At 41.4% G+C, this 27,555-nt stretch overlaps 1 protein-coding gene and 1 long non-coding RNA gene across 2 annotated transcripts; one reads left to right on the top strand and one right to left on the bottom strand.

Annotated features, from left to right (window-relative positions):
* LOC118495651 lies at positions 1-15,147 on the top strand. The gene is made up of 3 exons (XR_004898140.1): positions 1-13; positions 11,053-11,054; positions 15,093-15,147. It is a non-coding gene; the product is annotated as an uncharacterized LOC118495651 (long non-coding RNA).
* epsti1 (epithelial stromal interaction 1) lies at positions 84-27,294 on the bottom strand. Its single transcript, XM_031300944.2, has 10 exons — positions 27,012-27,294; positions 25,084-25,142; positions 24,899-24,979; positions 23,663-23,736; positions 23,337-23,420; positions 18,077-18,150; positions 15,714-15,798; positions 7,212-7,276; positions 6,466-6,653; positions 84-720 (listed from the first exon to the last, which is right to left on the bottom strand). Exons 1-10 carry the CDS (start codon positions 27,158-27,160, stop codon positions 575-577), a joined length of 1,005 nt encoding a protein of 334 aa, XP_031156804.1. The 5' UTR covers positions 27,161-27,294; the 3' UTR covers positions 84-574.
* Between the last annotated feature and the right edge of the window lie 261 nt (positions 27,295-27,555).

The raw sequence follows: 27,555 nt of genomic DNA, 5'->3' as shown, positions 1-27,555 counted from the left end.
GCTTTGACACGGTGTCTTATTAAAGTCTTCTAAAGCTATGGTGCATCGTATTGAACTGAGACCTTTCTGCAGAAATGTTTGTGTTGTACCCTGAAGAATCCTGCTATAGATACATCACATGCGACTTTGATTATGAGACAAACAAAAAAGCATCTTGTATTTGGGTAGAGATTTCTTCCGTCTGCACACACTGATTTAATTAAGAGCCCCAAATATGATCTGAAGATTATGAGTCATGGCGATGACCTTCAAGTAAACTGATGAAAACAAACATCAATTCAACTCCATGTCAGGGCGAAAATGACTCACGAGTGCATGCAAACAGATGCAAGACACCAATGATTTATAGCATAATCAAAAACAGATTACACGAAGCACATACCGCTCTGTAGGTATATATTTAATGCAGCTGTGTAGTGGAGTCAGCATACAGTCATCAAACATCAAAGGTATAAATTACTTCTATTCTGTATCATCATGAACACTGGTTATACATTTTCACCTGGCCCAACTCCTTAAGTGTCAAACACAATATTAAGGTAAAGCCAGACCTTTCATTAAAGATACATCAAACTTAATTCAGCGTGCAGTTGAGAAGTGTGTAGGCCTGATCATAATCGCCATTGCACTGGTCGAGGATGTCCTCTAGGAAGACTTTGCTGAAGTCTGGAAAGCTGTTCATCAGTCTCATCAAGGCCCAGTCAAAGTCAGGCTCCGGCTCTGGAAAGCACACAGGAAAAAAATTAAAAAAAATCCTGATATTTATTATTGTTCCCACAAGGCCGCTATTGAAAGAGGGTTCCTTGATAGTCATCACATACAGTAAAGTGCAGAGTGTCATTCTCGATCTGTGAGGCTAGGCCTGTAATGGTCTATATCGATGACATTCCACTTCCGGGATTGCTCCGTTGCCACCGGAAATTCCGACGGATGTCCTTCTTTTCGCCCGGATGTCCGTCACCTTCCTCTTTCTTTGTGTTGGCGTTCTAAACTCTGGTGGATTTCTGAGGACTATGGTTAACTGCTCCTCAGATCTCTGCAGGGTAAATCCAGACAGCTAGCTAGACTATCTGTCCAATCTGAGTTTTCTGTTGCACGACTAAAACTACTTTTGAACGTACACGTTCCACCAAAACCAAGTTCCTTCCCGAGGCTTTTTGGCAGCGGCACCGGGGTTTCGACCGGGGCTTAGTGCCGCCCAAGATAATTGTGATTGGTTTAAAGAAATGCCAATAAACCAGAGCACGTTTTTCTCCCATCCCGGAATGTTGTATGGACTAGCCAGACCTTCCACCGCAGTGCTGTGGAGGAAGGTCTTGCAATGCGAGACCAGGCCTGTAACAATTATTACATAATTGTCGTGGGGTACTTTCCATAAAATCATCTCTCAATGCAAATCAAACCAGCTATTAGGCTAACCGACATAAAACCATGCCAATCTCTAGGTATGGTGAAGGGTATGTGATGATGTGGGGATATTTTAATTCCAAAGGCCAAGAGAACTTTATCAGGATGCATAGTATCCTGGATCCATGAAATAACTGGCCTTTAAAAATAAAAATCTGCCTGCCTCTATGGGAATTTAACATAGGGGTGTACTCACTTTTGTTGCCAGTGGTTTAGACATTAATGGCTGTGTGTTGAGTTATTTTGAGGGGACAGCACATTTACACTGTTATACAAACTGTACACTTAATACTTTACATTGTAGCAAAGTGTAATTTCTTCAGTGTTGTCCCATTAAAAGATATAATGAAATATTTACTAAAATGTGAGGGGTGTACTCACTTTTGTGAGATACTGTGTACCTACGCTCTCCTTCTCTGCAAGATTTTGAATGATTGAGATTTCTCTTGGCACAGCTACCAGAAGACTTCCAACTTTCAGACAGGTTGCTCACGTCACATTTACGTCTTCAAGCTCAGTTTGAGGCTGCACAGTAACGCTCAGCCCTCACCAGAAAAGTGCTTCTAATATAATATGTCCATTTATTTTACTGTCTATGATTGGCGTGTCATACATACGCCACTTCATGAGATCAGTCTGCCAAAAGAGACAATTATATTTGTAATCGCAATTATTTCTGATACACTTAATTGTACAGCAAAGTTGGGAATTATTACAGCTCTATGTGAGGCAATCCCCAAAGTGCTCTATGCCAGGGGTCTCCAACCTTTCTTTATCTAAGGGCTACTTTAAAAAAAACAAAAGTGGCCAAGAGCTACTTGCATCACATTGCTTACATTTATTTACATAACCCACATAAGCTGAATGCAGCTACTGTTTGTACAAGTATGAAATTGCAATACCCACAGCTTATGAAAAATGTTCACTTCACGTCGAAGGTTCATGACTATTTTACACCTTTTTTAGCCCACATAGTTAGCTACATCATTGTGAATAGCCCCATCAGGGTCCAAGAAAACATTACCACTTTATCACTTCTATGGCCCACAAAGTTAGCTAACTCACTTTTACTATTGTGGTAATTTTGGCCTATTGGCGAGCTACTGGAAACCTGCTCTCGAGCTACTTGTTGGAGACCCCTGCTCTATGCTCAGCTTATTTGGTGAAAAAAAATGCAGTAAAAGAAGAGCGAAACAAGTGGGAAATCTAAACTTTGCAGTCATTTCTTCCAGCCAGCTTGACGGCTCTTATGTCTGACCACTTTGGCATCTTTTTCCCTACAACTACCCACACTGTCCAGAATCGGACTCCCTGCCACACGCTGGTCCATTTCTAGGGACCTAGCTCAGATCATGAGAAATGCATGGCTGGGCAGCAGTGGGGGACAAGACGAGAGAAGCCGTCACATAACCAGGAAGGAGATTGGCTCGGGCAGGTTAATGACAGAACGGAAAGATCTGATCAGCACGCTGGTGAAATATAGTCCGGGGCTGACGAATGCAGCTGACATGGATTGAGGATGTTGTGGGATTCCGACATGCAGATTGTGCCCGCACTAGCAATGCCAGGACTGAAGGTTTGAGACATTTTTGGGTATTTTAGTTTCAACCTCGGACTGGTGAAATTGCACTGCTGTGGCTGCTGTTTGGATAGGCAGTTAGTCAGGATATAAGGTAAGGCAAGTCTGCCTTGATTCCAGACAGAGGATGACACAAAATGCACAATCAGACTTGTATACCTCTTTGACCTGCCAGCTACAGTAAAGAAGAGCTGCAGTGCTACTGAATTCCTGTACAGCTGTCTGTGGTCAGCTATATCGCTGACGTTTCATTTCCCGAGATTTTTCAGGTGCCGCCGGAAATTCCGCCGGATATCCCTGATTTACGGCCGGATGTCCGTCACCTCCCGCTTTCTTTGTGTTGGCGTTCTAAACTCCGGTGGATTTATGAGGACTATGGTTAACTGCTCCTCAGATCTCTGCAGGGTAAATCCAGACAGCTAGCTAGACTATCTGTCCAATCTGAGTTCTCTGTTGCACGACTAAAACAACAAATACGTTCAACATTTGACCCTCCTCCGCAGCGCTGTGGAGGAAGGTCTGGCAATGCGAGACTAGTGGTCACCCAATATCAGCTAGCCCAGGCTGGCCTTTACCAGTCTGTTTCTTTAGCATAACATATGTGCATGAATTTAATTGTACTTTAAGTTATCGGTTAGATCATTTAAGTTAAATTAGAATTGCAATTAAAAGAACTTCTATCAGATGTTCAATAGCCTTGCATTGCCAGACTTATCTCCACAGCACTGGAGTATGGTCTGGCCACAACACCTATCTATTCTGGGATAGGGGTAAAAAATACACTGACTTGTTTGTATTTCTTAAAACCAATAGCAACCATCCTGGGCAGCGCTAAGCCCCGATAGCGTAGGTAACGAGAGGGGAGAGACATCCAGTGCGTAGGCTATATCCCAGCAATGTACATCAGTTTTCAAGCTCTCTGTAACTTACGCAACTTAAAACTTTAACGTAACTCTAATCAATTTAAATCAACGATGAATCGATTAGCACAATTTCAGTTTATTTATTTGTATGTATCTGTGGGTGTTATTCTGTTGCTCTTTAGAGTTACGTGATTTAGATTAATTCTTTTTTATGTAATTCATTTTTATGTATCTGGGCAGAAGATTAGAACAGGGTGTGTTTTATTAATGAGCAATTTGCTATTGTTGCTATTTGTGTTGCCATTAATGTGATTTGATTAATAATTATTTAATTATTATATATATTGATTATTAATCTGCTTTGCTGTGAATGTATCTTTGATCACGATACTTGGTTGTTGGTTGGTTTTGTGTTGACTAATGTAGCTAGCTTATTGAACTGTAAATGCTACACTGCTGCTCCCTCCACGGAGTTTAGTTACTGCTCAGCAAGATATCTCTGTTGGTCCGTCTGTTCACAGCCTCAGGTGATGAGAACGCCACCCCACGGTCCTGTGTAGACCAACGGATCTGTGTTTATCTCCACGAATAATCAGCTGTTTAGCTTGTATAATGAACGTCCCCTCGGTCAGACAAAGTTCTCAGAGTCTGCCCTAACTCCACGTTAGTCCAGACCTGAGTGACTGAGAGGATGGGTCATTATCGATAATCAAGTATCTTTCCTGTCTCTAAATGTGCTTTCCACACCTCTTTTGCACACAAACCTAACCTATGTGCACATTTACACACACACACACGCGCCAATTTGAACACAGCTAACAGCTAGCCACTAACCACACGTGGCACCGCTACGAAGCTCACACATGTTAGCTTTAGCAGCTAGCCTCGCTAGCTTCTACAGTCACGCACAGATAAGCTAACCGGCTAGCACATAGCCTATTGTCTGTGACATGTTAGCTTAGACGAGCTAATGGCTAACCTTGGGCGTAGCCTAGCAACCACCTGGTTTCGTCACCCTCCCCCCCCCCTTTCCTCACACACACACACACACACACACACACACACACACACACACACACACACACACACACACACACACACACACACACACTCACAGAGACATGCCTGCTACATGTCTGTTTGTTCGTTGCTTTTAGTTGTAGTTTGTAAAAAGGTATATAGGTTTTGATGAGTGAAGAATTATTGATTGGCCATTGACAATTTGACGTTAAATAAATTCTGTTATACTTTAAATAGCGGTTGTCTGTGATTATTTGTGTACCTATTGTAACAACAAGCTAGTTAAACAGGTGCTTGAATTCACCCCTTTTTGTTCCTTTAAAAGATACTAGATAAATTAATCCAATTAATTAAGATCTGTATTTTAAAGGGAACACCACCTATGAGAGTTTCACAGCTCAACTATTGGCACCACCCTGGTTCCAGGGTGGTGCCCCGTTTTGATTGTTTGTCAATGTGGTAAAGTTATTAATACACATATTCATAACTCTATTAATATTGATAAAACATCATTGATAATTTGCCAATAATTGAATCTGTACCCAACACACACACACACACACACACACACACACACACACACACATATATATATATATATATATATATATATACTACCGGTCAAAAGTTTGGGGAAATTTCTATTCCATTCTATTATAGACAGAACACCAGCTGATCTGAGTGGGTGGCTGATCTTTAATGCAATATCTACATTGCCCATTATCAGCAACCATTCATCCAATGTTCCAGAGGCCCATTCTGTTTACTAATCTGATATCATTTTAAAAGGCTAACTGAAAACATTAGAGAACCCTTTTGCAATTATGTAAGCACATAATGTAATCTGAAAACTGCTGCCCTGGTTAAAAAAAAACAATGCAACTGATCTCAGCTGGTATTCTGTCTATAATGGAGTGGAATGGAAATTTCTAAGTGACCCCAAACTTTTGACCGGTAGTGTGTATGTTTATATATATATATATATCATGTAATGAACGTGAACGTTCCGTTTGTGTTCTTTCTTTTGTTGTGAGTGGCAGGTATTCAGATGTGTATGGCAACCAGTCAGGTACCAATCTCAGCATTTCAATATCCAGACAAATTAAAGAAGGGCGGGACTGCTCTCGTTTGACAGAGTCTGTCAGTCTAGTCTGGGTTCAGAGCTCCCGCAGAATATTTTTTCTCTGATTGACGGAAGATTAATGACAAAGTGTGTGTTTATGTCAGGCTTTCATGCCATGTTCTAGCTGTGTCCTGTCTGCAAACACAAACACACACACACACACACACACACACACACACACACACACACACACACACACACACACACACACACATTTCCCACAAGCTACAAGTATCAGCAGGATTTGAGTGCCAGGAGCTACAGTATGACGATGTACCACGCATAACTTCCTGCCTTCATATTTGCAGCACGTAAAGCCTTTGATTTAACGCAGACTAAACACACAATCACGGTCCTTCTAAGAAAGGATGAAGTAGGCAACTCTTGTCACATTTCTGATTTAGGTTTGGTTAACCAGCGTTGAGCCAGACTAAAAAAAGGCGTGAGAAACAGTAGACAGACTCTCAGCTCACCGGCTTCGTCTGTCCAGTCGTAGTAGCTCTGTTCTGGGTCTGGGTTCAGGTGAGCGAGGGGGAGTTGGTTTCTAGGGGTGTCTTCTTCCGTGGACTTAAAGGGACACTCTGCCTCCCAAACGCCTTCCTCTTTTGTCTCGTTCTTGCTGCCTCGACCCTCCAGTTTGTCCAGGAAGGCTGAGTTCACCCTGTCAAAATATAAAAGAAAAACATGGTTTGCATAAAACTAACTTGATTGTGTTGTCCCTCGGGTCCCGGTGACCCGAAGGACAAAACAAGGGCCAAAACAGCACCTTAGTGCTTTTTTGTATAGCATTTTGGTCAGCTTAAACTGTGTTTAAATGGGCTCTAGAAATAAACTTTACTTACTTACTTTACAAGAGACAGGGTTTAGAGAGCAATTCTCAACAAAGTAAACGGAAGTACATAACCCTTGTATTGTCGTTGTCCTGTAGTCCTTGTACTGTACAAAAAAGCACTAAGGTGCTGTGTTAACCCTTGTTTTGTCCAAGTTAATGCTGTACTTTATAACTTCACATGCTGGCAGGCTCTTAATGGCAGTGAGCCGGATGTGTTTGACAGCTTTTTATACACACTAAAATATAGTGAAGTCAGTGAATGCACACCTGACATTCAGCGACCCAGCCAGTCTGTACTGGTTTCATTCCAAAAGGATAAACAAAACAAAATGATTAATCCTATTGAGTCCATATATATATATATATATATGTATATGTTGTACATACCTCCTGTGTTCCAGCTGTACGTCTCTGACACTTCTTGACTCCTGTTTACTATCCACAGCCTCACTCTGACAAAACAAAATTATTTGAGTATGAAGGAAAAGATAACTTACAAGGTAATGCTCTTGGTAACTGTGACAGACATAAATATATCTAATCAGTATTGACTGTAAAGTTTATTATCAGGGACTACAGTAACACGGCACTCCTGATAAAGAAGCTATCAGAGGTATAGCTTTAAATGGAAAGTGCAGCCTTGAGTAAAGTAGATAGGGCATGTATAGGTGCTCTTGGACAGTTGGGTCTTGATCTGTACATGTGCGCTGACAATGAATTGTTATTTGGTTCCCAACAAATGTGAGTTCAACTGTCTGGGGATACTGTGGCTACATCTACACTACTAGGTTTTCATTTTTAAGCGGCGTTGTGAGAAAAAAACAATCTTCATCCACACAAGAGTTTTAGCTCCAGTAGCAAAACTAATCTCCATCCATGTTAACACGTCTGACAACACCATTCACACACTGGGCATGCGGTGCTGGTGTAAACAGGAAGCAGATTGTCTGATGTTACTCTGCGGTTGAAAGTCATGCATGTACTGTATAAGTTGAAAATACAGAAAATACTTTGGAGAAAGAACTGAAATGTATGTAAGCCTACCTAACCGATAAGGCAAGGCTGCTTTATTTGTATAGCACATTTCAGCAACAGGGAAATTCAAAATACTTTAAGCCTGCAGCCTAACGGACCACTTTCGTCCAGACTGAATATCTCAACAACTATTGGATGGATTGTCATTACATTTGGTGCAGATATTCATGTTCCCCAGAGGATGAATCCTAATGACTTTGGTGATCCTCTGACTTTTCGTCTAGCGCCATCAGCAGGTTAGATGTTTTTATTTGTCCAATACTTTAGCCTCAGCTGTACTTTGTGTTTAGTGTGTATAACCAAATTAAACTGAGATGAGATGGTGAATATTATACCTGCTAAACATCAAAATGAGTGCTGTCAAACGATTAAAATATTGAATTGTGATTAATCGCATTAATGTCAGTTAACTCGCAATTATTTTTTCTCATTTTAATGCTCTTATCAACATGGAAAAGTTGATTGGCTTGCTTTGTGCTTTTGTCGCATGGCTTTGACGAGGGGGCGGAGAATTTGCATCAGCTGTGTGCTTGGCCATCAAGTGGTATTTCAGACTGGACGTGCTGCGATGATAGCTCAGTTCACAACGACAGGCGTGCCTGTTGTTTAGTTTCCGGTCTAGCTAGATCCGGTGTGGTGTTGTAGTTTTTCTAACGTTACTAGTTGTTGCAACAGCATGTGAAAAAAACTACGAAGTTTGCTATGCCAAAAAGAACGTTAATCTCGCGATAAAAAAATTGACGCCATAAAAATGGGTTTGCGTTAACGCCGTTGATAACGTGTTAAACTGATAGCACTAATCAAAATGTTAGCATTGTCATTTTGAGCATATTAGCATTCTGATGTTCGCGTTTAGCTTAAAGCACCAAGTGCAGTCTCACAGAGAGACTAGCATGGCTGTAGACTAGTTTAGTTACTTACTCACCCAAGGTAGTTTCACTAAGAGCAATTCACTCCTTTTTCAGGAATGCTGGGCTCCACAATCACACAGTTACACACATTACACCTTCAAGCTTCCCAAAACAACCTCAGCCTGATCTGCTGGCCTTGCTAAAGGGCACCACAGATGTGGTAATGAGGGTGATTAAACATTTTTGTTAGACCTCATGGATTCATGCAATGCATTTGGGTGGACAACACTGAATGTTGTTTACATGAAAACTCCTCAGATTTGGAGATGCTGCACCGAATTAGATAAGATCACTCTCTGATAATCAGTTTGGAAATTAAAACACAAAGCTAAGGAAAACATATGTGCATGCAGGGAACTATAGAGAGCATTACTGCATTAAGGGTGTGTGCAAAATAGCAGCTATAATCAGAGACAAGGCAAAATATAAAAAAAACATATTGACAAAAGTGACGAAACAAAAGGCAGTAGACGTTCAGTGAGTTTGTTTCCTGTCTTGTGCAATAACCAGTTCCGTAAAGTCTGTATAGAAACGCCACTGCGCTTCCCTAAGCATTCCCTATGTCAACAACTTTGACTTGTTCTGGGAGAGGCCGAGCCTGCTGAAGCATTTTGGTCTCCACCCAAACCGACATGGAGCCAGGCTGCTCTCTGACAACATAATGACCACAGGTATTGGGTATTGACATTCTGTAGAAAATATCACAGATTCATGCCCCCCAGGTATTGATCCAAATGGCACTTTACATGTGGATGGATCTGGAAATGTTTTCTACAGGGTAACATGTAGCACTACTACTATTCCAGTTATAATCAACAATAGATCATACAAAGGGGTGAATCCATTAAGTAATAAGAAGCTAACTGCAAACATAGTCAATTTAGCATCCATTCCCCGTCAGCCACAGCCTGTCCCAAAAAATGAGACAGATAATTCTTTTAATACACTAACAATAGCCCTATTGAATGTTGATGATTTTATTATTGCTCATAATCACATAACCACGGTGACTGTCCCCCGACTCAGATCAGTTAAATCAAAGGTAAACAAAAGAGGGGCTATACTTAACAACCTAATTGGAATACTACCACTACAATGATAGAACAGAATAGGAAAATTAGATGTGGACTATTAAATATCAGATCTCTGTCTTCTAGAGCAGTACTAGCAAACGATTTGATATCAGATAATCAAACTGATCTATTCTGTTTTACCGAAACATGGCTGTGCCATGAAGAATATGTTAGTCTAAATGAAGCCACTCCTCCCAGTCATATTAATAATCAAATTCCGCGAGGATCAGGCCGAGGAGGGGGAGTTGCAGCCATATTTGACTCAAGCATGTTAATTAATCCTAAACCTAAACTAAATTACAACTCGCTTGAAAGCCTTGTTCTTAATCTTCAACATCCAACGTGGAAAACAGTACAGCCTATTATATTTGTTGTTGTCTACCGAGCTCCAGGTCCGTATTCTGAATTTTTATCGTAATTCTCTGAGTTTTTATCATATGTAGTCCTAAAATCAGACAAAGTACTTATTGTAGGTGATTTTAATATCCATGTGGACGTTGACAGTAATAGCCTTAGTACTGCTTTCAACTCACTACTAGATTCAATTGGTTTCAGTCAGAGTGTGCATGAGGCCACGCACTGTTTTAACCACACCCTCGACCTTGTGTTGGCATATGGCATCAAAATTGAAGATGTAATAGTATTTCCGCAGAATCCTTTATTATCAGACCACTTCTTAATAACTTTTGAATTCTTACTACCTGACTATACAATATTAGATAAAAGCTTCTACACTAGATGCCTATCTGACAGTGCTATAGCTACATTTAAGGAAGATATTCCAACAGCATTTAACTCAATGTCGTACTTTAATATAACAGAGGCCCTTTGTGTTAACTGTAGTCCCTCCCAAATTGATAATTTTGCTATGACCTGTCTACGGACTACTTTAGACTCTGTTGCTCCCCTTAAAAAGAAGACGATGAAGCAAAGGAAACTAGCACCTTGGTATAACTCCCAAACTCGTAAATTAAAACAAATCTCACGAAAACTTGAAAGTAAATGGCGTTCCACCAAACTGGAAGAATCTCGTTTAGATTGGCAAGACCTATAGAAAACCTATAGGAAGACCCTCAGAAATGCCAGATCAGACTATTACTCATCATTAATAGAAGAAAATAAGAACAACCCAAGGTTTCTTTTCAGCACTGTAGCCAGACTGACAGATAGCCACAGCTCTATTGAGCCATCTATTTCTATAGCTCTGAGTAGTGACGACTTCATGAGCTTCTTTAATGATAAAATTATAACAATTAGAGATAAAATTCATCACTGTTTGGCCTCAACTTCTAACGGTTCACCTTTAAACGCAGGACTGCTAGAAAGAAGGACAAGACCTGGCATGTACTTAGACTGCCTTTATCCTATAAACCTTCAACAATTAATGCTAAAGGTCTCTTCAGCAGGAAAAAATGTAAAATGGGACTTCCGGTTGGGCGATGAGTGGATAGCACGCACAGGTCGGTAGCTCTTGCTTAGTTGTGTTTAAAATTAAATTCTAAACAAAGTCCAACTAACCTAGCAAAGAATTAACTTTACTTGTATCAAAAATACTTCACATAAAAAAAGAACTAAGGTGTAAGAAACGAAAAATGCCGACTACACGAGCCACTAAGACGGGGACAGCAGAGGAGGCAGGCCCCGATGAGTGAGAGAGAATCTGCACACGAACAACCAGGAGGTCTTGACCGCCATAGGAACTTTGCACACGGCGCTCTCCCGGGTAAAATCCGAAATATGCAATAAAATAGAGAGGAATTGACGACGTAACAACTACTCTAAGGCCCTGTTTACACGATGACGCTCGCGGGTGAAAATGAAAAAATATTTTATTGGATGTGCCTTTCGTCTATACGCCGACGGCGTTTTTGGGGCTTAAAAATGCAAAAAAGTGAAACCACCCTCCAGAGTGGAAATCTTCAAAACACTCCACTGTCGCGTTACCGTCTAAAGGGTAAAAACTCAAAAGTCTGAAGACAGCGGTGTGGAGAGAGACGAGGAAAAGGCGTCCAGGTAGTCTGTTGTTATGGAGTAGGCTACAGAAATTATAGGCTCCTGTTATCTAAAAGATTTTCAATGTAATTTCAATATTTAAATTATTTCGACAATGTGGATAAGGTTGTTATAGTTCGATGACCATATGTAGGCTATTCATTTGAGCCAGAGTAGGCTACAACGTTGCGGATGAAGAGAAAGAGAGAGAGTGAGTGGCAGCGGCCAGCGGGCGGAAAAGGAAGCCAAATAGGATCATAACAAATTACCATCCCAATGCAGGATATGTTCGATAAAGACAAAAATAGAGGAGAGGTGACCTTTTGTACCTGGAATGTGAATTGGGTTACCAAACTAGTTAAAAGGGGCAAGATTTAATTAACCATGAGATTTAATTAACCATGATTTAAGTCTTATTTTAATTTACATACACATACATGTATAAACTGTTCACACACATCTCCCTCATTTTCACTCCCTGTTTTCCTGTCCCAGGCGAGCCATTTGGGTCAGGGATGTGGTTATTTAGGATGGCCTGAGAGGAGGAAGGAGCACACAGCCCACCTGTGTGAGCAATCTGTGCTCCCATCAAAGCTTATCATAAAATCTCCCACACACATCACACATGTATACACACCACACACACACACACACACACACACACGCACACACACACACACACACATACACACGCCCACAAATAGAGGATATAGTGGGGAGATCAATCTGTCTTATGGAGCCATTGCAGAAAGAACAACAGATCCCAGGGTCCCAGTAGGAACCACATCAAGAAGTTTGACTTTTGCTGCTCTACAGCCGCAAGCTTTCATCTCCTAATCTGTGACGTCTATCTGAGAGAGCTGCAGCCTGGGAGAGGCTGGAGAGGAGGAAAGGAGAGAAAAGGAAAGGGAAGTAGAGGAGATCAAGGGAAAGAAAAGGAAAGGAAAGGAAAGGAGGTAGGACAAGAGGAGACAAAAAAGGCAAGATGAGACAAGACGGGAAAGAAATAATGACGGCAATGAAATGAAAAGGAGAGGAGAGAAAAGGAGGGGAGAGGAGAAAGCAGGAGATGAGACAAAACAAGGGGAGAGGAGAAGATGTAAGAGGTAAGGAGACTCAGTGAGCAACATGATATCATGACTTTGCATAAACATACACGCCCACTTTCTTAAGCCAAGTGGCGTGTTATCTGTACGCATTTTGAGCACCGTATACAGCGGACGGGTTGGGTTTAGGAAAGGTGACACGTGGGTTGGGTTTAGGAAAAGAAGAAAGCGACGCTTGAGCGAAGGAAACGTGACACGCGGGACACGAAGGAAACGTGACACACGGGACACGATCCCCGCTCTCCTGAGTGAAAGTCCTGTGTTTTACCCATTCTCCCTACGTGGATTTTCGCCCTTTCATACTACTCGCTACGGCGTCAATTCATACGCAATCTCAAGGTAATGTAAGTCAATTGAGGCCAAATGGCGTTGACAAACACGCTAAAAAGCGAGTATGCGTCTTGATAACACGCCACAAATGGCATACGAATTGGCGTGTCATACATACGCCACTTCGTGAGATCAGTCTGCAATGAGAGGAGACAAAGCGAGTCGAGACAAAGTGAGATGGGAAGGCTGGAAGTGGTGAGTCTTTGTTGCTGTCTGTAACCCTGGTAGTGTGTAAAAACAAGAGAGTTCTTTATTACTGTAACTGACTGCTATCTGCTTCTTTCCATACCATAGTTTGACCCAAGGTATCGGTGTGTCTCTCTCTCTCTCTCTGTCTCTCCATCAACTTGCCTGACGAAAGATTTGCATCAGGTCTCTGTGAGAAAAAGAGAGAGCGAGAAAGAAGAAAATGCACAAAAGCCCAGAAAGAAAACATTTCCTCCGTCCGAGGGAGCTGCGTGTGCACTTTTAACAGTGTTGTCAGTCACCACATAATCCGCTCACAGCAGAATACAGCGTGTCCTCGGGCCGTTTCCTGCACACTCTCCTCTTCTTCCCTGGTACAACATCACTGACGGAGACGAGGCTGGGTGGAGAAGCGCAGACACTATGAGCACCGTGTCTGACTTTTCTGACAGAAGCTGTCAGCACTCTCCAATTAATGTATGTTTTCTCAGCTAAGAATAACGGTGACCTTGTCACATTTCAGGTTTACAGCAGCTATTGATTTTAAGATTTATGGCAGCAATTACCCCCCGCAAATTAAAAAAAGAGTGTTGATTAAGAGGAAAGTTATTTACAATGAGGGCAAGTGGTTGCCCCTGACTAACAACGCATGTAATTGTCTGTTGAAGAGTTTGGGTTTTCTCCAGGTACTTTTACTAGAGCAGGTTATTCCACCCTCTTCTGTCTTCTGCAGACTCCTCACAGTCATGTCATGTTGTGTCTCCGTCTCTGCTCAGTGTGAACTCTGGGAAGTCCCTTGAACTCCGCCTTCCACTCATTCCCTCCCAGGAAAACTAACTAGGAAGAGAGGCTGAGAAAAGAGAAAAAAGGAAGCAGAGAAAACAAAAAAAAAGAGAGGGAAAGGAGCAGACAGACAGACAACTTGAAGAGGTGAGAGAGAGGAAAATCAGTGGCCTATTGCTCCGTGTATTTACACTTCCCTTTACTCGACCGTGAGCTCGCTGTACTGCTGTGTGCCCCGGCTCTGACCAGGAGATAATTGCAGGGGGATCTGGCTCCTTACCCCACCCGGCCTACTGGGGATACCGCTTAATACCCGCGCTGCCCCGGACAATGAAATCTCCGCACCCATGAGTGTTTATTCAGAAAACAGCTCACAAAGGCACATCTATTGGTGTGAATTACCGCAGAGCTTCAGTCTCCGACCCCACAGCCACAGATATGAGACTCAACACTGAACCCTGAGACCCATAGAGAAAGCATGTGTGCATATACTAAAGCTACATGCACACGCACACACAGGTTGAGTCCAAAATTCCATACTAACATGCTATTTAGTAGGCTACAATAGTATGAGGTTTTTTTTGTCTGTTCACTGGACACTACGCCGGCATTAAGTATCCCACAATGCAATGCGGTAGTACCGACAACGTTCATAACAAACAAACGGAGAGCAACCAGGGCAGCTCTGTAACGTCAAAAACGCTTCAATGTACATTTCTACGCATTTAAAAACTGATTTTGTCACCCGCGACTGTTGGTCTAGTTGCTTTTTCAGTAATTTCAGAATTACCTGGCGATGCCGCGCTAGAGCAGAGGTCAGCAGGATGTTACCATGGTTACCATGGTCTCCAGCCGGCAAGGAGGCTCTCAGGAAACGACGTTGAAAATGACAGCTTTAGTGCATCCGAGTATACACAGATACACACTTCTGTTTATTTCCACAAAAGTATGTTGAACTATAGTACACACATTGAGTATGTAGTGCGTAGTATGCGATTTCGGACGCAACCACACAAGACGCAACCAAAAGAACTTTGGGTTCAACATTGGAAGGGGTTGAGATCTCCACCAATCTAGTGAAAACATTTGTTTCAACATTAGGGGGGACAAATTCCAACCGGGGTGTCTTTATTTCCTGCATTCTGGTGAATTTTTCTGCAACAATTTGTGCCTTTTCTGCCTGCGAATGTCTTTATTTATGTAAATGTTATTAGTAATTAATTAATGAATCTGCTGTATTGTTCAAAACTCTCTGCTCTACATGTTTCGGGATGTTTTTTTTTTAGGAATTATGTACATCTTAACCACAAATATTTGCTTGTCACAGCATTGACTTCTTTACCCCGGCCATTTTTGATTACTGTATACCCCCTCCCCCTCGCCTATGCTGATGTGTACCCTCCATGCAAACAAAACATGTGAAAGCACATACGAGTGCACACACACACACTCACTCTGTGGCTGCTGGCTTACCCTAGATGACGTGAGTATGGCACTGCTGGATGCCAGTGGACGTGGGGCCGTCCTCTCAAACCTCTGCAAAAAATTCTCAGTCCGCCTGCAATAAAATACACACATTACAATGTCTGTCTTGCAGTTACCGAAAAAGACAAACACAGAAACACACACTAATAATAAAAAGGGATGAAGGAGTATTCATCTACTCCCACAGACACTCCCCAGGCCTGGGATGCTGGCAGTACTGGAGTCCCACAAGGTTGACCAAGTTTGTTTGTCCCTCCCTGACACCGCCTGACACTCTGTCTCCTTGGCCCCCAGTTCTAAATCTCTTCATTGTTTCTTCAGGTTCACACATTGGTCTGCTGTCTCCTGTTTTTGTTTCTCTTGTAAGGAAGCCAGAGATGCTACTTGACAAGCTGTTTCCCTCACAGCCGACCACGTATAATATTGCCACAACATCAAGTGGTCTGATGCAATGTCGGAGGAAACACTGTGCAGACAGAAGACACTCTAAGTCATTATTGTATATACATCCATTCAATATATTATCCAAAAAGCTTCATTAAATCTAACAAAGTACTCAAGTGACATCACCCAGGTTCCCAGATTAAGCTCAGTAAAGTCATCTTACTGACTTTTGCTCTGATGTCACCGGCAGGTTTACATGTGGCTTTGAGTGAAATGTTTTGAAGCTATCTAGCAGAAATTCAGAAGCAGGACCACGCCTCAACCTATACGCTGAATCTCACTTCCCTTATTTGATATCTCCTTGCTTCTCGGTTGAACCGCAAGTTGTTCTGGCCCTCTTTCTTGAAGGCCGTCTCAAAGCTATTATTCCCACCCCCATGATGGAGGAAGGATTTCGGAGGAGCTATGGGCGAGGATACACGAGAGCAGCCTTCCCCGGAAGCCGTGCAGCTGAAAGCCGTTGATCATTTCTCTAAAAACACATTTCCTCGTTTCCTCTCTCCTCGCATGATTTCCTCCGTCTCTCCCATGCTTCCTCAGTGGGAAGAACTAAAGCGTGATTTATGGTTCTGCGGAGGCTCCACGCAGAACTTTCACCGTAGCCTACGTAAGTGGCCTAAAGTTTACACTTGTGCGTTGGTGTGTGCGTTGAATAATAGAGCGTCGAAAATAGCAGGGCCAGCATGTGTGTGTGGGAGAGCGAGTGAGAGATTAACGGCGATTAGCTTCGGCGCGAGTAGCGACTCTAGACTCTAGAGTGAGAGAAACAAAGTGTCTCCCCTGTTCTTTCTGACCACGGTGGGAAATCTGTAGCAGGAAAAGTTAACCCTCTCCTTGATCTCATGTTGTTTATGGAGAAGGAGAACCAGGAAATGAGGAGGAAATGCAACGCTACCAAGCCACGGCCGAGCTACACGACGTGTAGTTCCATTTTTTGAGAGGTGTACATCAAGGCTACAGCGTAGGGTTGGTATCTCCATGTACCAACATACGTAGCCACGGCATCGATTTAACGCAGAAGCAGAACTCACGCTTAAGACGCGAGGCACGGAAGCAAGTGGAGGAACCGTGGATGCAAAGTGAGACAGCTCTTGTCACTTCCTGCATTACCATAAATACCAGCCTAACCCACTCCTCGTGTTCCACTCTCATATTCTTCATCTCTCCCTCCCAACCCGTTCTTTCTCTTTCTCTTTCTCCTTCTTCCTCTCTTCTATGTAGGATCCTGAGGTGTTTGTCTTGTTGATGGTGTGGTCCATGCATCATCCAATAATTAATACTTATCTGAAGGATTATTGCCATGAGTCACTATGCATAAAACTCTTAAGTGGTGAGCATCATAACTGCTAAACATCAGCATATTAGCATTGTCCTCGTGAGCATGTTAGCCTGTTGACATTAGCATTTAGCTCAAAGTCCCTGCAATCTCACAGGGCCGCGAGCATGGCTGTTCATTCTCTCTCTTGCGAGTCACCCAACTTTATGGAGGTGCACAGCCCCTTCAATGATTGAGGACGATGTATTCTTAAGAAATCCTTTTTTTTTTTTTTTTTTTTTCGTTAATAAAAAAACAGCTACTGAAGTTTGAGTAGGTAAATGGGGGCAACCAGAGGTGAAGCTCATGGCGCCGGTCTTCATGCTTCCACTGGCGCAACTGATATGCTGTTTATCCTTTTTCTGCCAACAGAATGCAGCTTGTTAAATACTCCAGTGATTATCTTAGGTCAGCAGAGGATCAGAAATTGGGCGTCTACTTTGTTAAAGGTCTGCAGATTGTGTCATCTGATGCTACATCTGTGACTAAGATCCATTGCAGAGCAAGAAAGAACACAACACGGCACAGAAAACAACACAATAACCGCACAGTGACAGTAATGAGACCCAGGTTAACGTGATCCAGGGCTGACCTGGTGCGATCCTGCCTGAGCTGCTCCCTCCTCCTCTGCTCATCCTGTCGCCTCTTCTCCTCCAGGCGCTCGGCCTGCAAATCATCAAAGTCAGCCGTCACCGCAACACGCAACCGGATACAAGTCGTTTCCAAGATGCAGTTACCACTACAGTAGTCTCGCTTTGCCAGACCCTCCTCCAAAGCGCACTGAAGGAGGGTCTGGCTACTCCACATAGCATTAGGGGATGGGAGGAAAATGTGCTCTGGTTTAATGACATTTCTTTAAACCAATCACAATCGTCTTGGGCGGCGCTAAGCACCAGAGAAAAGCCACTGAGGACAGTTAACCATAGTCCTCAGAAATCCACCGGAGTTTAAAATGCCAACACAACGGAAGCCCAAAGAAACGGATATCCGGCCTAAATAAGTGAAATCCGGCGGATTTTCCGGCGGCAACGGAGCACTCCCGAAAGTGGAACGTCGAGGATATACTAGACTACCACTACAGTTATAACCCTATACAGTTAGTTATATGGTATATGGGCTGCAAAGTCTTGAATATATGCAGTATTCTGGTGCACTAATTACAGATAATGACATATTCTACATGAACATTACTTGCAGTGGAAATTGCGGCAGTCTGACGTGTAAAATATATTTAAAAAATGTTACCATGCGACAAACCTAACAATCAATTGTAAAACCAAACAATTAAAAAAAAAAAAAGTACAATCAAATTCAATAAATCAAAAAAAAACGTCCTTAAGAGACATGTCAAAAGATGTGGTATTTTCCCATATTTATGTAAAATAATTTCATTATTTACAAGATTAGAAATCATCCTCTATTTGATACTGTCTGTGATGTTTTGTAAGATGATACATCCCATTTTCTCAATCCCATTATCCTTTGAAGAGATGGAAATCCTTTTCAGTCCCCTGTAATTTCGCTGTATTTGCTTGGATAGAAACAAAAGTCTTTGTCTCTGAATTATGTTCTCATTTAAGGGATAATATTCTGGCCCAGCTGACGTGAGCAGCCTGACCATGTGGGCTGTTACAGAACGTATTTACTGTAAATCAGAGAGGCTGGCTGAGTCCAGGAGTAGGGATTAGCTGTAGTTTACTCCGTTTGTTTTTTGTTTGAACACTTTCCACCCGACACTCATCTGCCCCTGCATCCCAAACTTTCCCAAACCAAAGTAGTTTAGGATGGAATCATGACCCAGAGTTTTTTTGGGGTGGTTTTATTGTTGATTATGTTTTTTTATGATTGTTTTATTGTGACACACCCCACTAGACTAGGGCTGCAACTAACGATTTTATTTTATTTTATTGTCGATTAATCTGTCGATTATTTTCTCGATTAATCGATTAGTTGTTCGGTCCAAAAAATGTCAGAACATGGTTAAAAATGTGGATCAGTGTTTCCCAAAAGCCTAAGATGTCGTCCTCAAATGTCTTGTTTTTGTCCACAACTCAAAGATATTCAGCTTACTGTCAATGAGGGGTGAAGAAACTAGAACATACTCACATTTAAGAAGCTGGAATCTGAATTAATTTCATTAAAAAAATGACAAACTGATTCATTCATTCATTGGTTTGAACACTTAATAATTTTCCACCCGACACTCATCTGCCCCTGCATCCCAAACTTTCCAAAACCAAAGCAGTTTAGGATGGAATCATGACCCAGAGTTTTTTTTTATTTTGATCCAGCGTCTTGTTAGATCACGTCTATAGAAAAAGAAGAGGCTGTTTTACATGCATCTGTTAATTTCCTAGATTACTAATACATTCCTATGACCCAGGGGTAGGTTTTTTTTGTTTTTTGTTAGCGTCTTGTTAGATCACGTCTATAGACTTAGAGTTTCACTTGAATCTGTTAATTTCCTGGATTCCCAATATATTCCTGTCTTCACTGTGGTCCTCAGCATTAATGAGCCTTCCACATACAGGGGTGTCAGACTGGAGGAGGGGGGGGGGGGGGGGGACAGAAGGGCCCAAAAAGACCCTAGAATGAATAGCTGTGGATGCGGGGAGGGGCCCATAGCAGGCCTGTAGCCAGCCTAGTGGAAGGATGGGCAGTTTTTCCCTGTTTTTTCCCCATTTTGAATTTAACCATGAGGTTGAAATACTTCATTTTGGTGACTTTTTATGCACTAATTGGTACTGGATTAGCTTGTCTGCTGGTATCTTAATGCACACACTTTTTGATGCACTAACTTCTTACTACAATGTTGTCAAATTGCTTACCGAGATCATGTATCTGCTCTTTTTCGCCCCATACTACACTGTTCGGCTGGATGTCCTTGGCCTAATAGATTTGAACAAGATTAGGGCTTCGGTTTGGTTTAAATCATTTTTAATTTGGGGAGAATTATTTGCAGTCTTTATTTCTAAAGACACTTGTTTATTACAACATTAAAACTAGTTCACAAAACTGACTTAAATTCTACGGGTCTGCATAGAGAGTGCCTTTCTGCAGGGCCCTAAATGTTGTGCTACGCCCCTGTCCACATAGCAGTCCATTTAGCACTATTGGACCATAAGCAGGGCCAGACGTGTCTGAGAACACAGTGAGGAGCTGGAAACTTATGAGCCCGTTCCTTAATCAGCTGGTTGTCATGGCGTTAATGCCGGGTGTGTGAGGGAAGACTGACACACACACACACACACACACACACACACACACACACACACACACACACACACACACACACACACACACACACACACACACACACAGACTTGTTACAGCTCAGGTGGATGCTTGTCTCTGCTGACATCTAGAGGCGAGGAATTATATTGTTTCTCACTGAGGGAAAACAACCTGGAGCCATGCAGTGGAAGGGTGACACACCCCACTAGACTAGGGCTGCAACTAACGATTTTATTTTATTTTATTGTCGATTAATCTGTCGATTATTTTCTCGATTAATCGATTAGTTGTTCGGTCAAAAAAATGTCAGAACATGGTGAAAAATGTGGATCAGTGTTTCCCAAAAGCCTAAGAGGACGTCCTCAAATGTCTTGTTTTGTCCACAACTCAAAGATATTCTGTTTACTGTCACAGAGGAGAGAAGGAACTAGAAGATATTCACATTTAACAAGCTGGAAGCAAAATTTGTTTCATAAAAAAAATGACAAACTGATTCATTAATTCATTGGTTTGAACACTTAATAATTTTCCACCCGACACTCATCTGCCCCTGCATCCCAAACTTTCCCAAGCAGTTTAGGATGGAATCATGACCCAGAGTTTTAGGGGGGGTTTTACATCTTCTTACCACTACCAAAATGATCATAATTTATATCTACCCATTAAAAAACAACAAAAAAAATTGTCCTCAAGATGGCATGAGTCACATATCTGTGTTTGCAGCATGTTTCTGTATTTGGTTGCGTTTTCTATATTTTTGCATGCGTTTGCTTTGGTTTAGAGCTGCAAAGATTAATCAATTAATCGTTTAGTTGTCAACTATTAAATTAATCGGCAACTATTTTGATAATCGATTAATCAGCTAGAGTCATTTTTCATGAAAAAAGTAAAAATATCTTCTAGTTTCTTCTCTCCTCTGTGACAGTAATCTGAATATCTTTTGAGTTGTGGACAAAACAAGACATTTGAGGACGTCATCTTGGGCTTTGGGAAACACTGATCCACATTTTTCACCATTTTCTGACATTTTTGTAGACCAAACAACTAATCCATTAATTGAGAAAGTAACTGGACAGATTAATCGACAACGAAACAATCGTTAGTTGCAGCCCTACCTTGGTTGCTGTGTATTCCATCAGCCTTCCTTAGAACGCTTATTATACTGTAGATTAGGGAACACAATTAATCGCAATTTTATCGAAATCGCAATATGGACTAGTGCAATATCCAAATCGCAGAGAGGCGCAATATTTGTTAAAGGCAAAATATGTGTCAAACCATTCTAAAATAAAGTATTGTGGTGCTGCAGAGAAGTCCCGGCCTACAAATCCCATCCTACAGACTACAGAAAAAACATCTTTGTTTGGTACAGATCCTCGCAAAAATCACACCAAAATCATTTACATGTTTTAAGATTTAATATTAGTCAATGAAAATGAGAATAATGATACAAACATGATCGTTCCCTTCAATATCGTGAATCATATTCCAATCACAATATCAGTCAAAATAATCGCAATTAGATATTTTCCTCATATCGTGCAGCCCTACTGTAGATAGTCTATATCAACGCCGTTTCATTTCCGGGATTGCTCCGTTGCCGCCGGAAATTCAGCCGGATATCCGTGACCTTCCTCTTTCTCTGTGTTGGCGTTCTAACCTCCGGTGGATTTCTGAGGACTATGGTTAACTGCTCCTCAGATCTCTGCAGGGTAAATCCAGACAGCTAGCTAGACTATCTGACCAATCTGAGTTTTCTGTTGGACAACTAAAATAACTTTTAAATGTACACACTTTCCACCAACACAAGTTCCTTCCCGAGGCTATTTTGCAGAGGCACCGTGGCTGTATCCGGCACTTAGCGCCGCCCAAGATGATTGTGATTGGTTTAAAGAAATGCCAATAAACCAGAGGACGTTTTTCTCCCATCCCAGAATGCTGTGTGGACTAGCCAGACCCTCCTCCGCAGCAATGTGGAGGAAGGTCTGGCAATGTGAGACTATACTGTAAATGTCAAAAAGCTGGACCTGACTTGCTCTAATCATTGTCCTCGCCACTTTGACAAGCTTGTTGAGTCAAACACAGCCCTATTACGACTGAATTTAGACTCTTGCTCAAGCTTGTTATTTGCATTTCTGCACCCCTGCATTGTTTGGATTGGCAGATGCATTTCCTGGAGTCCATTTGCAACCTTCAACAATTACAATTGAAGAGGCAGAGATATGACATTGTCTATTGAACTCACAGACCATAATGCAATGCAGCCACAAGACTGCTATATTCTGAGTAAGTGGTGCAACTCTTTACTGGAAAAACACCAACTATTGCCACTGTTATTGCTCTTTCCACGTACTCCCACAACACATGGCTGAGTACAGTGCATTCCTGACAGGGAACTCTGGGGTTCGTCAAAAAGCACTCAATACAAAGAAATCCTGTTCTGACTGAAACACAAACAGATTATCATTTCCAAATAGCTCCCCAAAAGGTGTTTTATATGTAAAATGGCGAGTGATTTAAGTCAGTTTTTTGTTATGCTAAATTGAAAAAAAAAAAAAAAAAAAATAGCTTTTGCTAAAAGGCCAAAGTACATATTTGTGTTTTAATCCCGGTCTCACCTTCTCCCTCTGTTCATCTTTCATCTTCTGGAACTCCTCCTCCTCTTCTTGTCTCTTCCTCTTGTCAAACTCTTCCTTTTTCAGCTGGAAACAACACGTCACATTAAAAAATAAATCTTTGTGATTCAGCCATCGCAGAAAGGAAAAGCACAAGATATATAACGCTCTGAAAAATCGTGTCTCAATACATCCTGTGCTTCTAATATTCATAGACCACACATGAGTGACTTAAAAAATTATATTTTATGTTCACACTCTGACGTGCATATGAATTGAATGGATGAGCATGATGTTGTGGTTGCTTCAGTAAATGTGCGATTACATACCTTCTTCTGCAGTTTGGCGCGACGTAAGTCTGCAAGCTGCCTCTCCCTGGCTGCAGCCAATGTTGCATTACCACCTTTATAGATTAAACAGCATATTACACTATATCATTAAGTAAGCATGTGCTTAAAGGGTAACTACCGTTTTTTTTTCAAACTGGACTCTATTTTCCTATGTTTTTGTGTCTAAGTGACTGATAGGAACAACAATCTTTGACACTGGTCCAGTATTAGGTGTGAACGCTGTAACCAGCAGCCACAGACCGGGCTGCGATGTAACCCTATGGGGCAAATGTGCATCGTCAATTTGGTCCACTAAAAGGGGCTTTACTTTGCCGCTGACAGGCTCAGATTGTTATTCTAAGTGTTTGACAACATTATGGAAAGAATCCCTTCAGAGATAGACCTTTAAAACCTCTTTGAGATCTTTCTGTTTAACCAGAAACAGCTCTGAAGTCGCTAGCTCTAAACCCACCAGACTCCATTTAAAAAAACAATACTTTTAGTGTGTATAAAGCCAACGTATTTTCACATGTAAATCGGTAAACTGTGTGTTTATTTCAACCAAGACTAGAGTTGTGATGGATGGAAAAGTGGAAAGACGACCCAAAATGGCTGTTTAAAAAAATGATCTTACTCTTTAACAGAAAGGTCGACCTCCTTAGAAATCCTTTCCATAATGTTGTCAGCCACTTAGAATATTAATCTGAGTTGTTTAATACTGGACCAATGTCAAAGATTGTTCTTCCCATCAGTCACTTAGACACAAAAACATAGTTTTTTTTCCAGATTGGTAAAAAAGGTAGCACAACAACATAAGAATAATCAGGGTTTCCCCCAGTGTTTTGCAAGCCTGGTGGCCCACCGGGGTCTAAGTTGCCCCCCCATTAGGCCTAAGCCACTGTTAACTGTTAACATATTTTTAAGATGTTTATTAAACTACAGATACAGTGGGCGGCTCGTAGTCATATTTTTTATTTTTTATTTCCAGTTAGCTATGGAATCTCTCTTACCGCTTTTTTAAATTCTTAATTTTGCAATTCCGTCCATGATTCTGTTGTCACAGAAAATATAGGGCTCTACATTAATGCTGCCATCAGTCTGTGACTGGCTCCAGCCAGGCCCTCGTCGAAAAAATGCCACCTGCCACCAAGCTTAACAACTTTTTTGGGGGAAAACACTGGTAATGTTACACAAATAGTTCAAGATGATTTGCATTGGGTTTGCGTGTTGGTTTACCCAGCCTCTCTGTCACGTGCACAGGGGGAGGTCTGTTTGCCTCTCTCCATCTCTGCAAATTCTCCTCTTCTTTCTGAGCCACTACAGCAACACAAAGCGTCATTACTTGGGGAAGAAATGTCAACATTTAGTAGGCTATGAAGATCGATATCATATAGGTAGGAGAGTTGAAAGCGGCAGCCTACTCATTTTGATGTTGTTTCGCCGAGATTCATTCGGTGGGATCACGGTGAATCCACCTGAGCTGAGACAAGGACGGAGACAGAAGAGCACTTTTTAACTCAAATGTGTCAAAAACTGCCAAAGGTTGAGGCACAGTGGTGGAAGAAGTATTCAGCTCCTTTACTTAAGTAAAAGTAGTAATACCACAACTGTTACAAGTAAAAGTCCTGCATTGAAAATGTAAAAAGTAAAAGTATGTAAGTTATCTTTAGGAAAATGTACTTAAAGTGTCAAAAGTGAAAGTACTCAATGCAGAAAAATCCTCCAATTTTAGAAACTGGAACCGATCCAAACAGTTCTGTCAATCAACTAAGTGTTTAACGGTCTAATCATTTCAGCTGGACTTGTAGACTGTTATACTGTCAGGTAGTTTAATTTATAATAAAACATCAGGTTTTATAAACTACATGTGTTTTGACTGCAAAAAGCTTAAATTGTAAAGTAACTAAAGCTGTCAGATGAATGTAGTGGAGTAAAAAGTACAATATTTCTCTCTGAAATGTAGCGGAGTAGAAGTAGAAAGTGGCATGGAAAGAAAAGACTCAAGTACAAGTACCTCAACATTTGTACTTAAGTACAGTACTTGAGTAAATATACTTAGTTGGTCTGCGGAACTATTCATTTATTGTATTTGATTAATGAGCAATGATGTCTCTTTGTCATGTTACATCCTACAGTCTGCTGCTGTGTGTGTGTGTGTGTGTGTGTGTGTGTGTGTGTGTGTGTGTGTGTGTGTGTGTGTGTGAGTGTGTGTGTGTGTGTGTGTGTGTGTGTGTGTGTGTGTGTGTGTGTGTTTAAAAGGAGGCTGACCCACTCAACACCCACTGTAAGCCAAATCTACCTTCGGGCCTTATTATTTGAATGTAGGCTATTTATTTGTTTATGTTTATTTCTTTCAAGATAAAATACAAATTACACTGAAGAAATACAAAGTACTATGACGGTGTGGTAGAAACCTGTAATTGTTTGTATAAAAACCACACCCCAACCACCAACTGTAGACATACAAAATCCAAAATACAGATACATATTTCTCACCTGTGGTTTCCACCTTAGCATGTTTGAATGTATGGATTTTGCACTGTTTCTTATTGTCAAAATGTGACATATTGTTTGTGACAATTTGTTTAACAAACGTACATAGCTATATATATATATATATATATATATATATGAACAAAGTAATAACAAGCTTAGTATAATGATGCCTTCAAGTGAGATGGGACTCTGAATTTAATGTACTCAAGCAGCTGTTCTTTATCACCACAACTGGTGTGACGCAAGAATAATACCATAATATGTTATTATTGCTTTAAAGAAATAAGTATTGTATTTTATTTTTTATTTTTGATGAAAGCCTATTGTTTTTCTTTGAGCCATAGTTAGAATTATTCACGTGTTTTCTTCTTTTTGTTCGTACAACACAAAGCACACAGCACAGACAAACGTGGCTGTTTTTGTTAAAGAGTACACGTTGTTGTTCGGCATTTTGTGTTCAAACCAAAATACTTGAACACTAAAAGGCTATTTCAGTTACGTTTGTAGTCCTAGGTGACACAAGCAGCTGGGATTTCCGGGAAACAGTGAAGGCACCGTTTTCTTTCTCCCTAATCTCTAGAAACGAAACTGAAAGTTAGCAGCGGCAGTAAATTCCAAAATAGACCCAAAAAAAAATGTTTTTTAATGAAATATTACGGCGAACAGGGTGAATGTTAGCCTGGCTAGCTTTGACGGTCTTCAGAGTATCATTATAAAGTGTCTGTGTCAAAATATGGAGTCACATTTTATTTTATGATCAGGGGCAGCTTCAGTAGCATCAGTGAACATAACTTTTAGCTAGCTAGCCTAGACCATAGACATACATATGTCTATGGCCTCCTAGACTACTTACTACTGTGGCTGCCTGTCCGTCGCTGGTGGGTTGCCGCTGCCGGCAGGTGCATCTCGGTCGGGATTCTCAGGTGTCGGGTCACTTCCATATGCTCCAGGTGTGTTGTTCGGCTGTTGTTTTGTGCCTCTTTGGTTGTGATAAGGCTCCATTTATCCTGTATTTGGTGAAGTCTGACTGAAACGGGTTATACTGTACAGTCCTGCTGTTCTATTCTAAGTGCACTAGATGCTGTGTAACCTGAGTTTACGCCACCGAATCCAGCAGAGTGGGAGGGTTTTAAGGCAACACCGCCACCTGCTGGTGGAACATGTGGAGGGCGCTGTTTTATTAAATTAAAGGCCCAATCTGTCATTTTGTGACCAGTAGCAGTGGTGTAGTCTACGTGATACGCAGGTATACGCAGTATACCCACTAAGAAAGCTTCAGGATTTCCATATACCCACTTAAAAATGCGGAATGGCGTGTAACAACATACTTTCCATTATATGTTTAATATATTTTGAATTGCCATCTGTGTTTTCCTTAGGCTAAATAAAGGTATCTC

Source organism: Sander lucioperca, chromosome 8, assembly GCF_008315115.2.
Source record: "Sander lucioperca isolate FBNREF2018 chromosome 8, SLUC_FBN_1.2, whole genome shotgun sequence".
Lineage (NCBI taxonomy): Eukaryota > Metazoa > Chordata > Actinopteri > Perciformes > Percidae > Sander > Sander lucioperca.
Note: the sequence above shows the minus strand (reverse complement) of the source record. Positions and strands in the feature narration are given on the sequence as shown.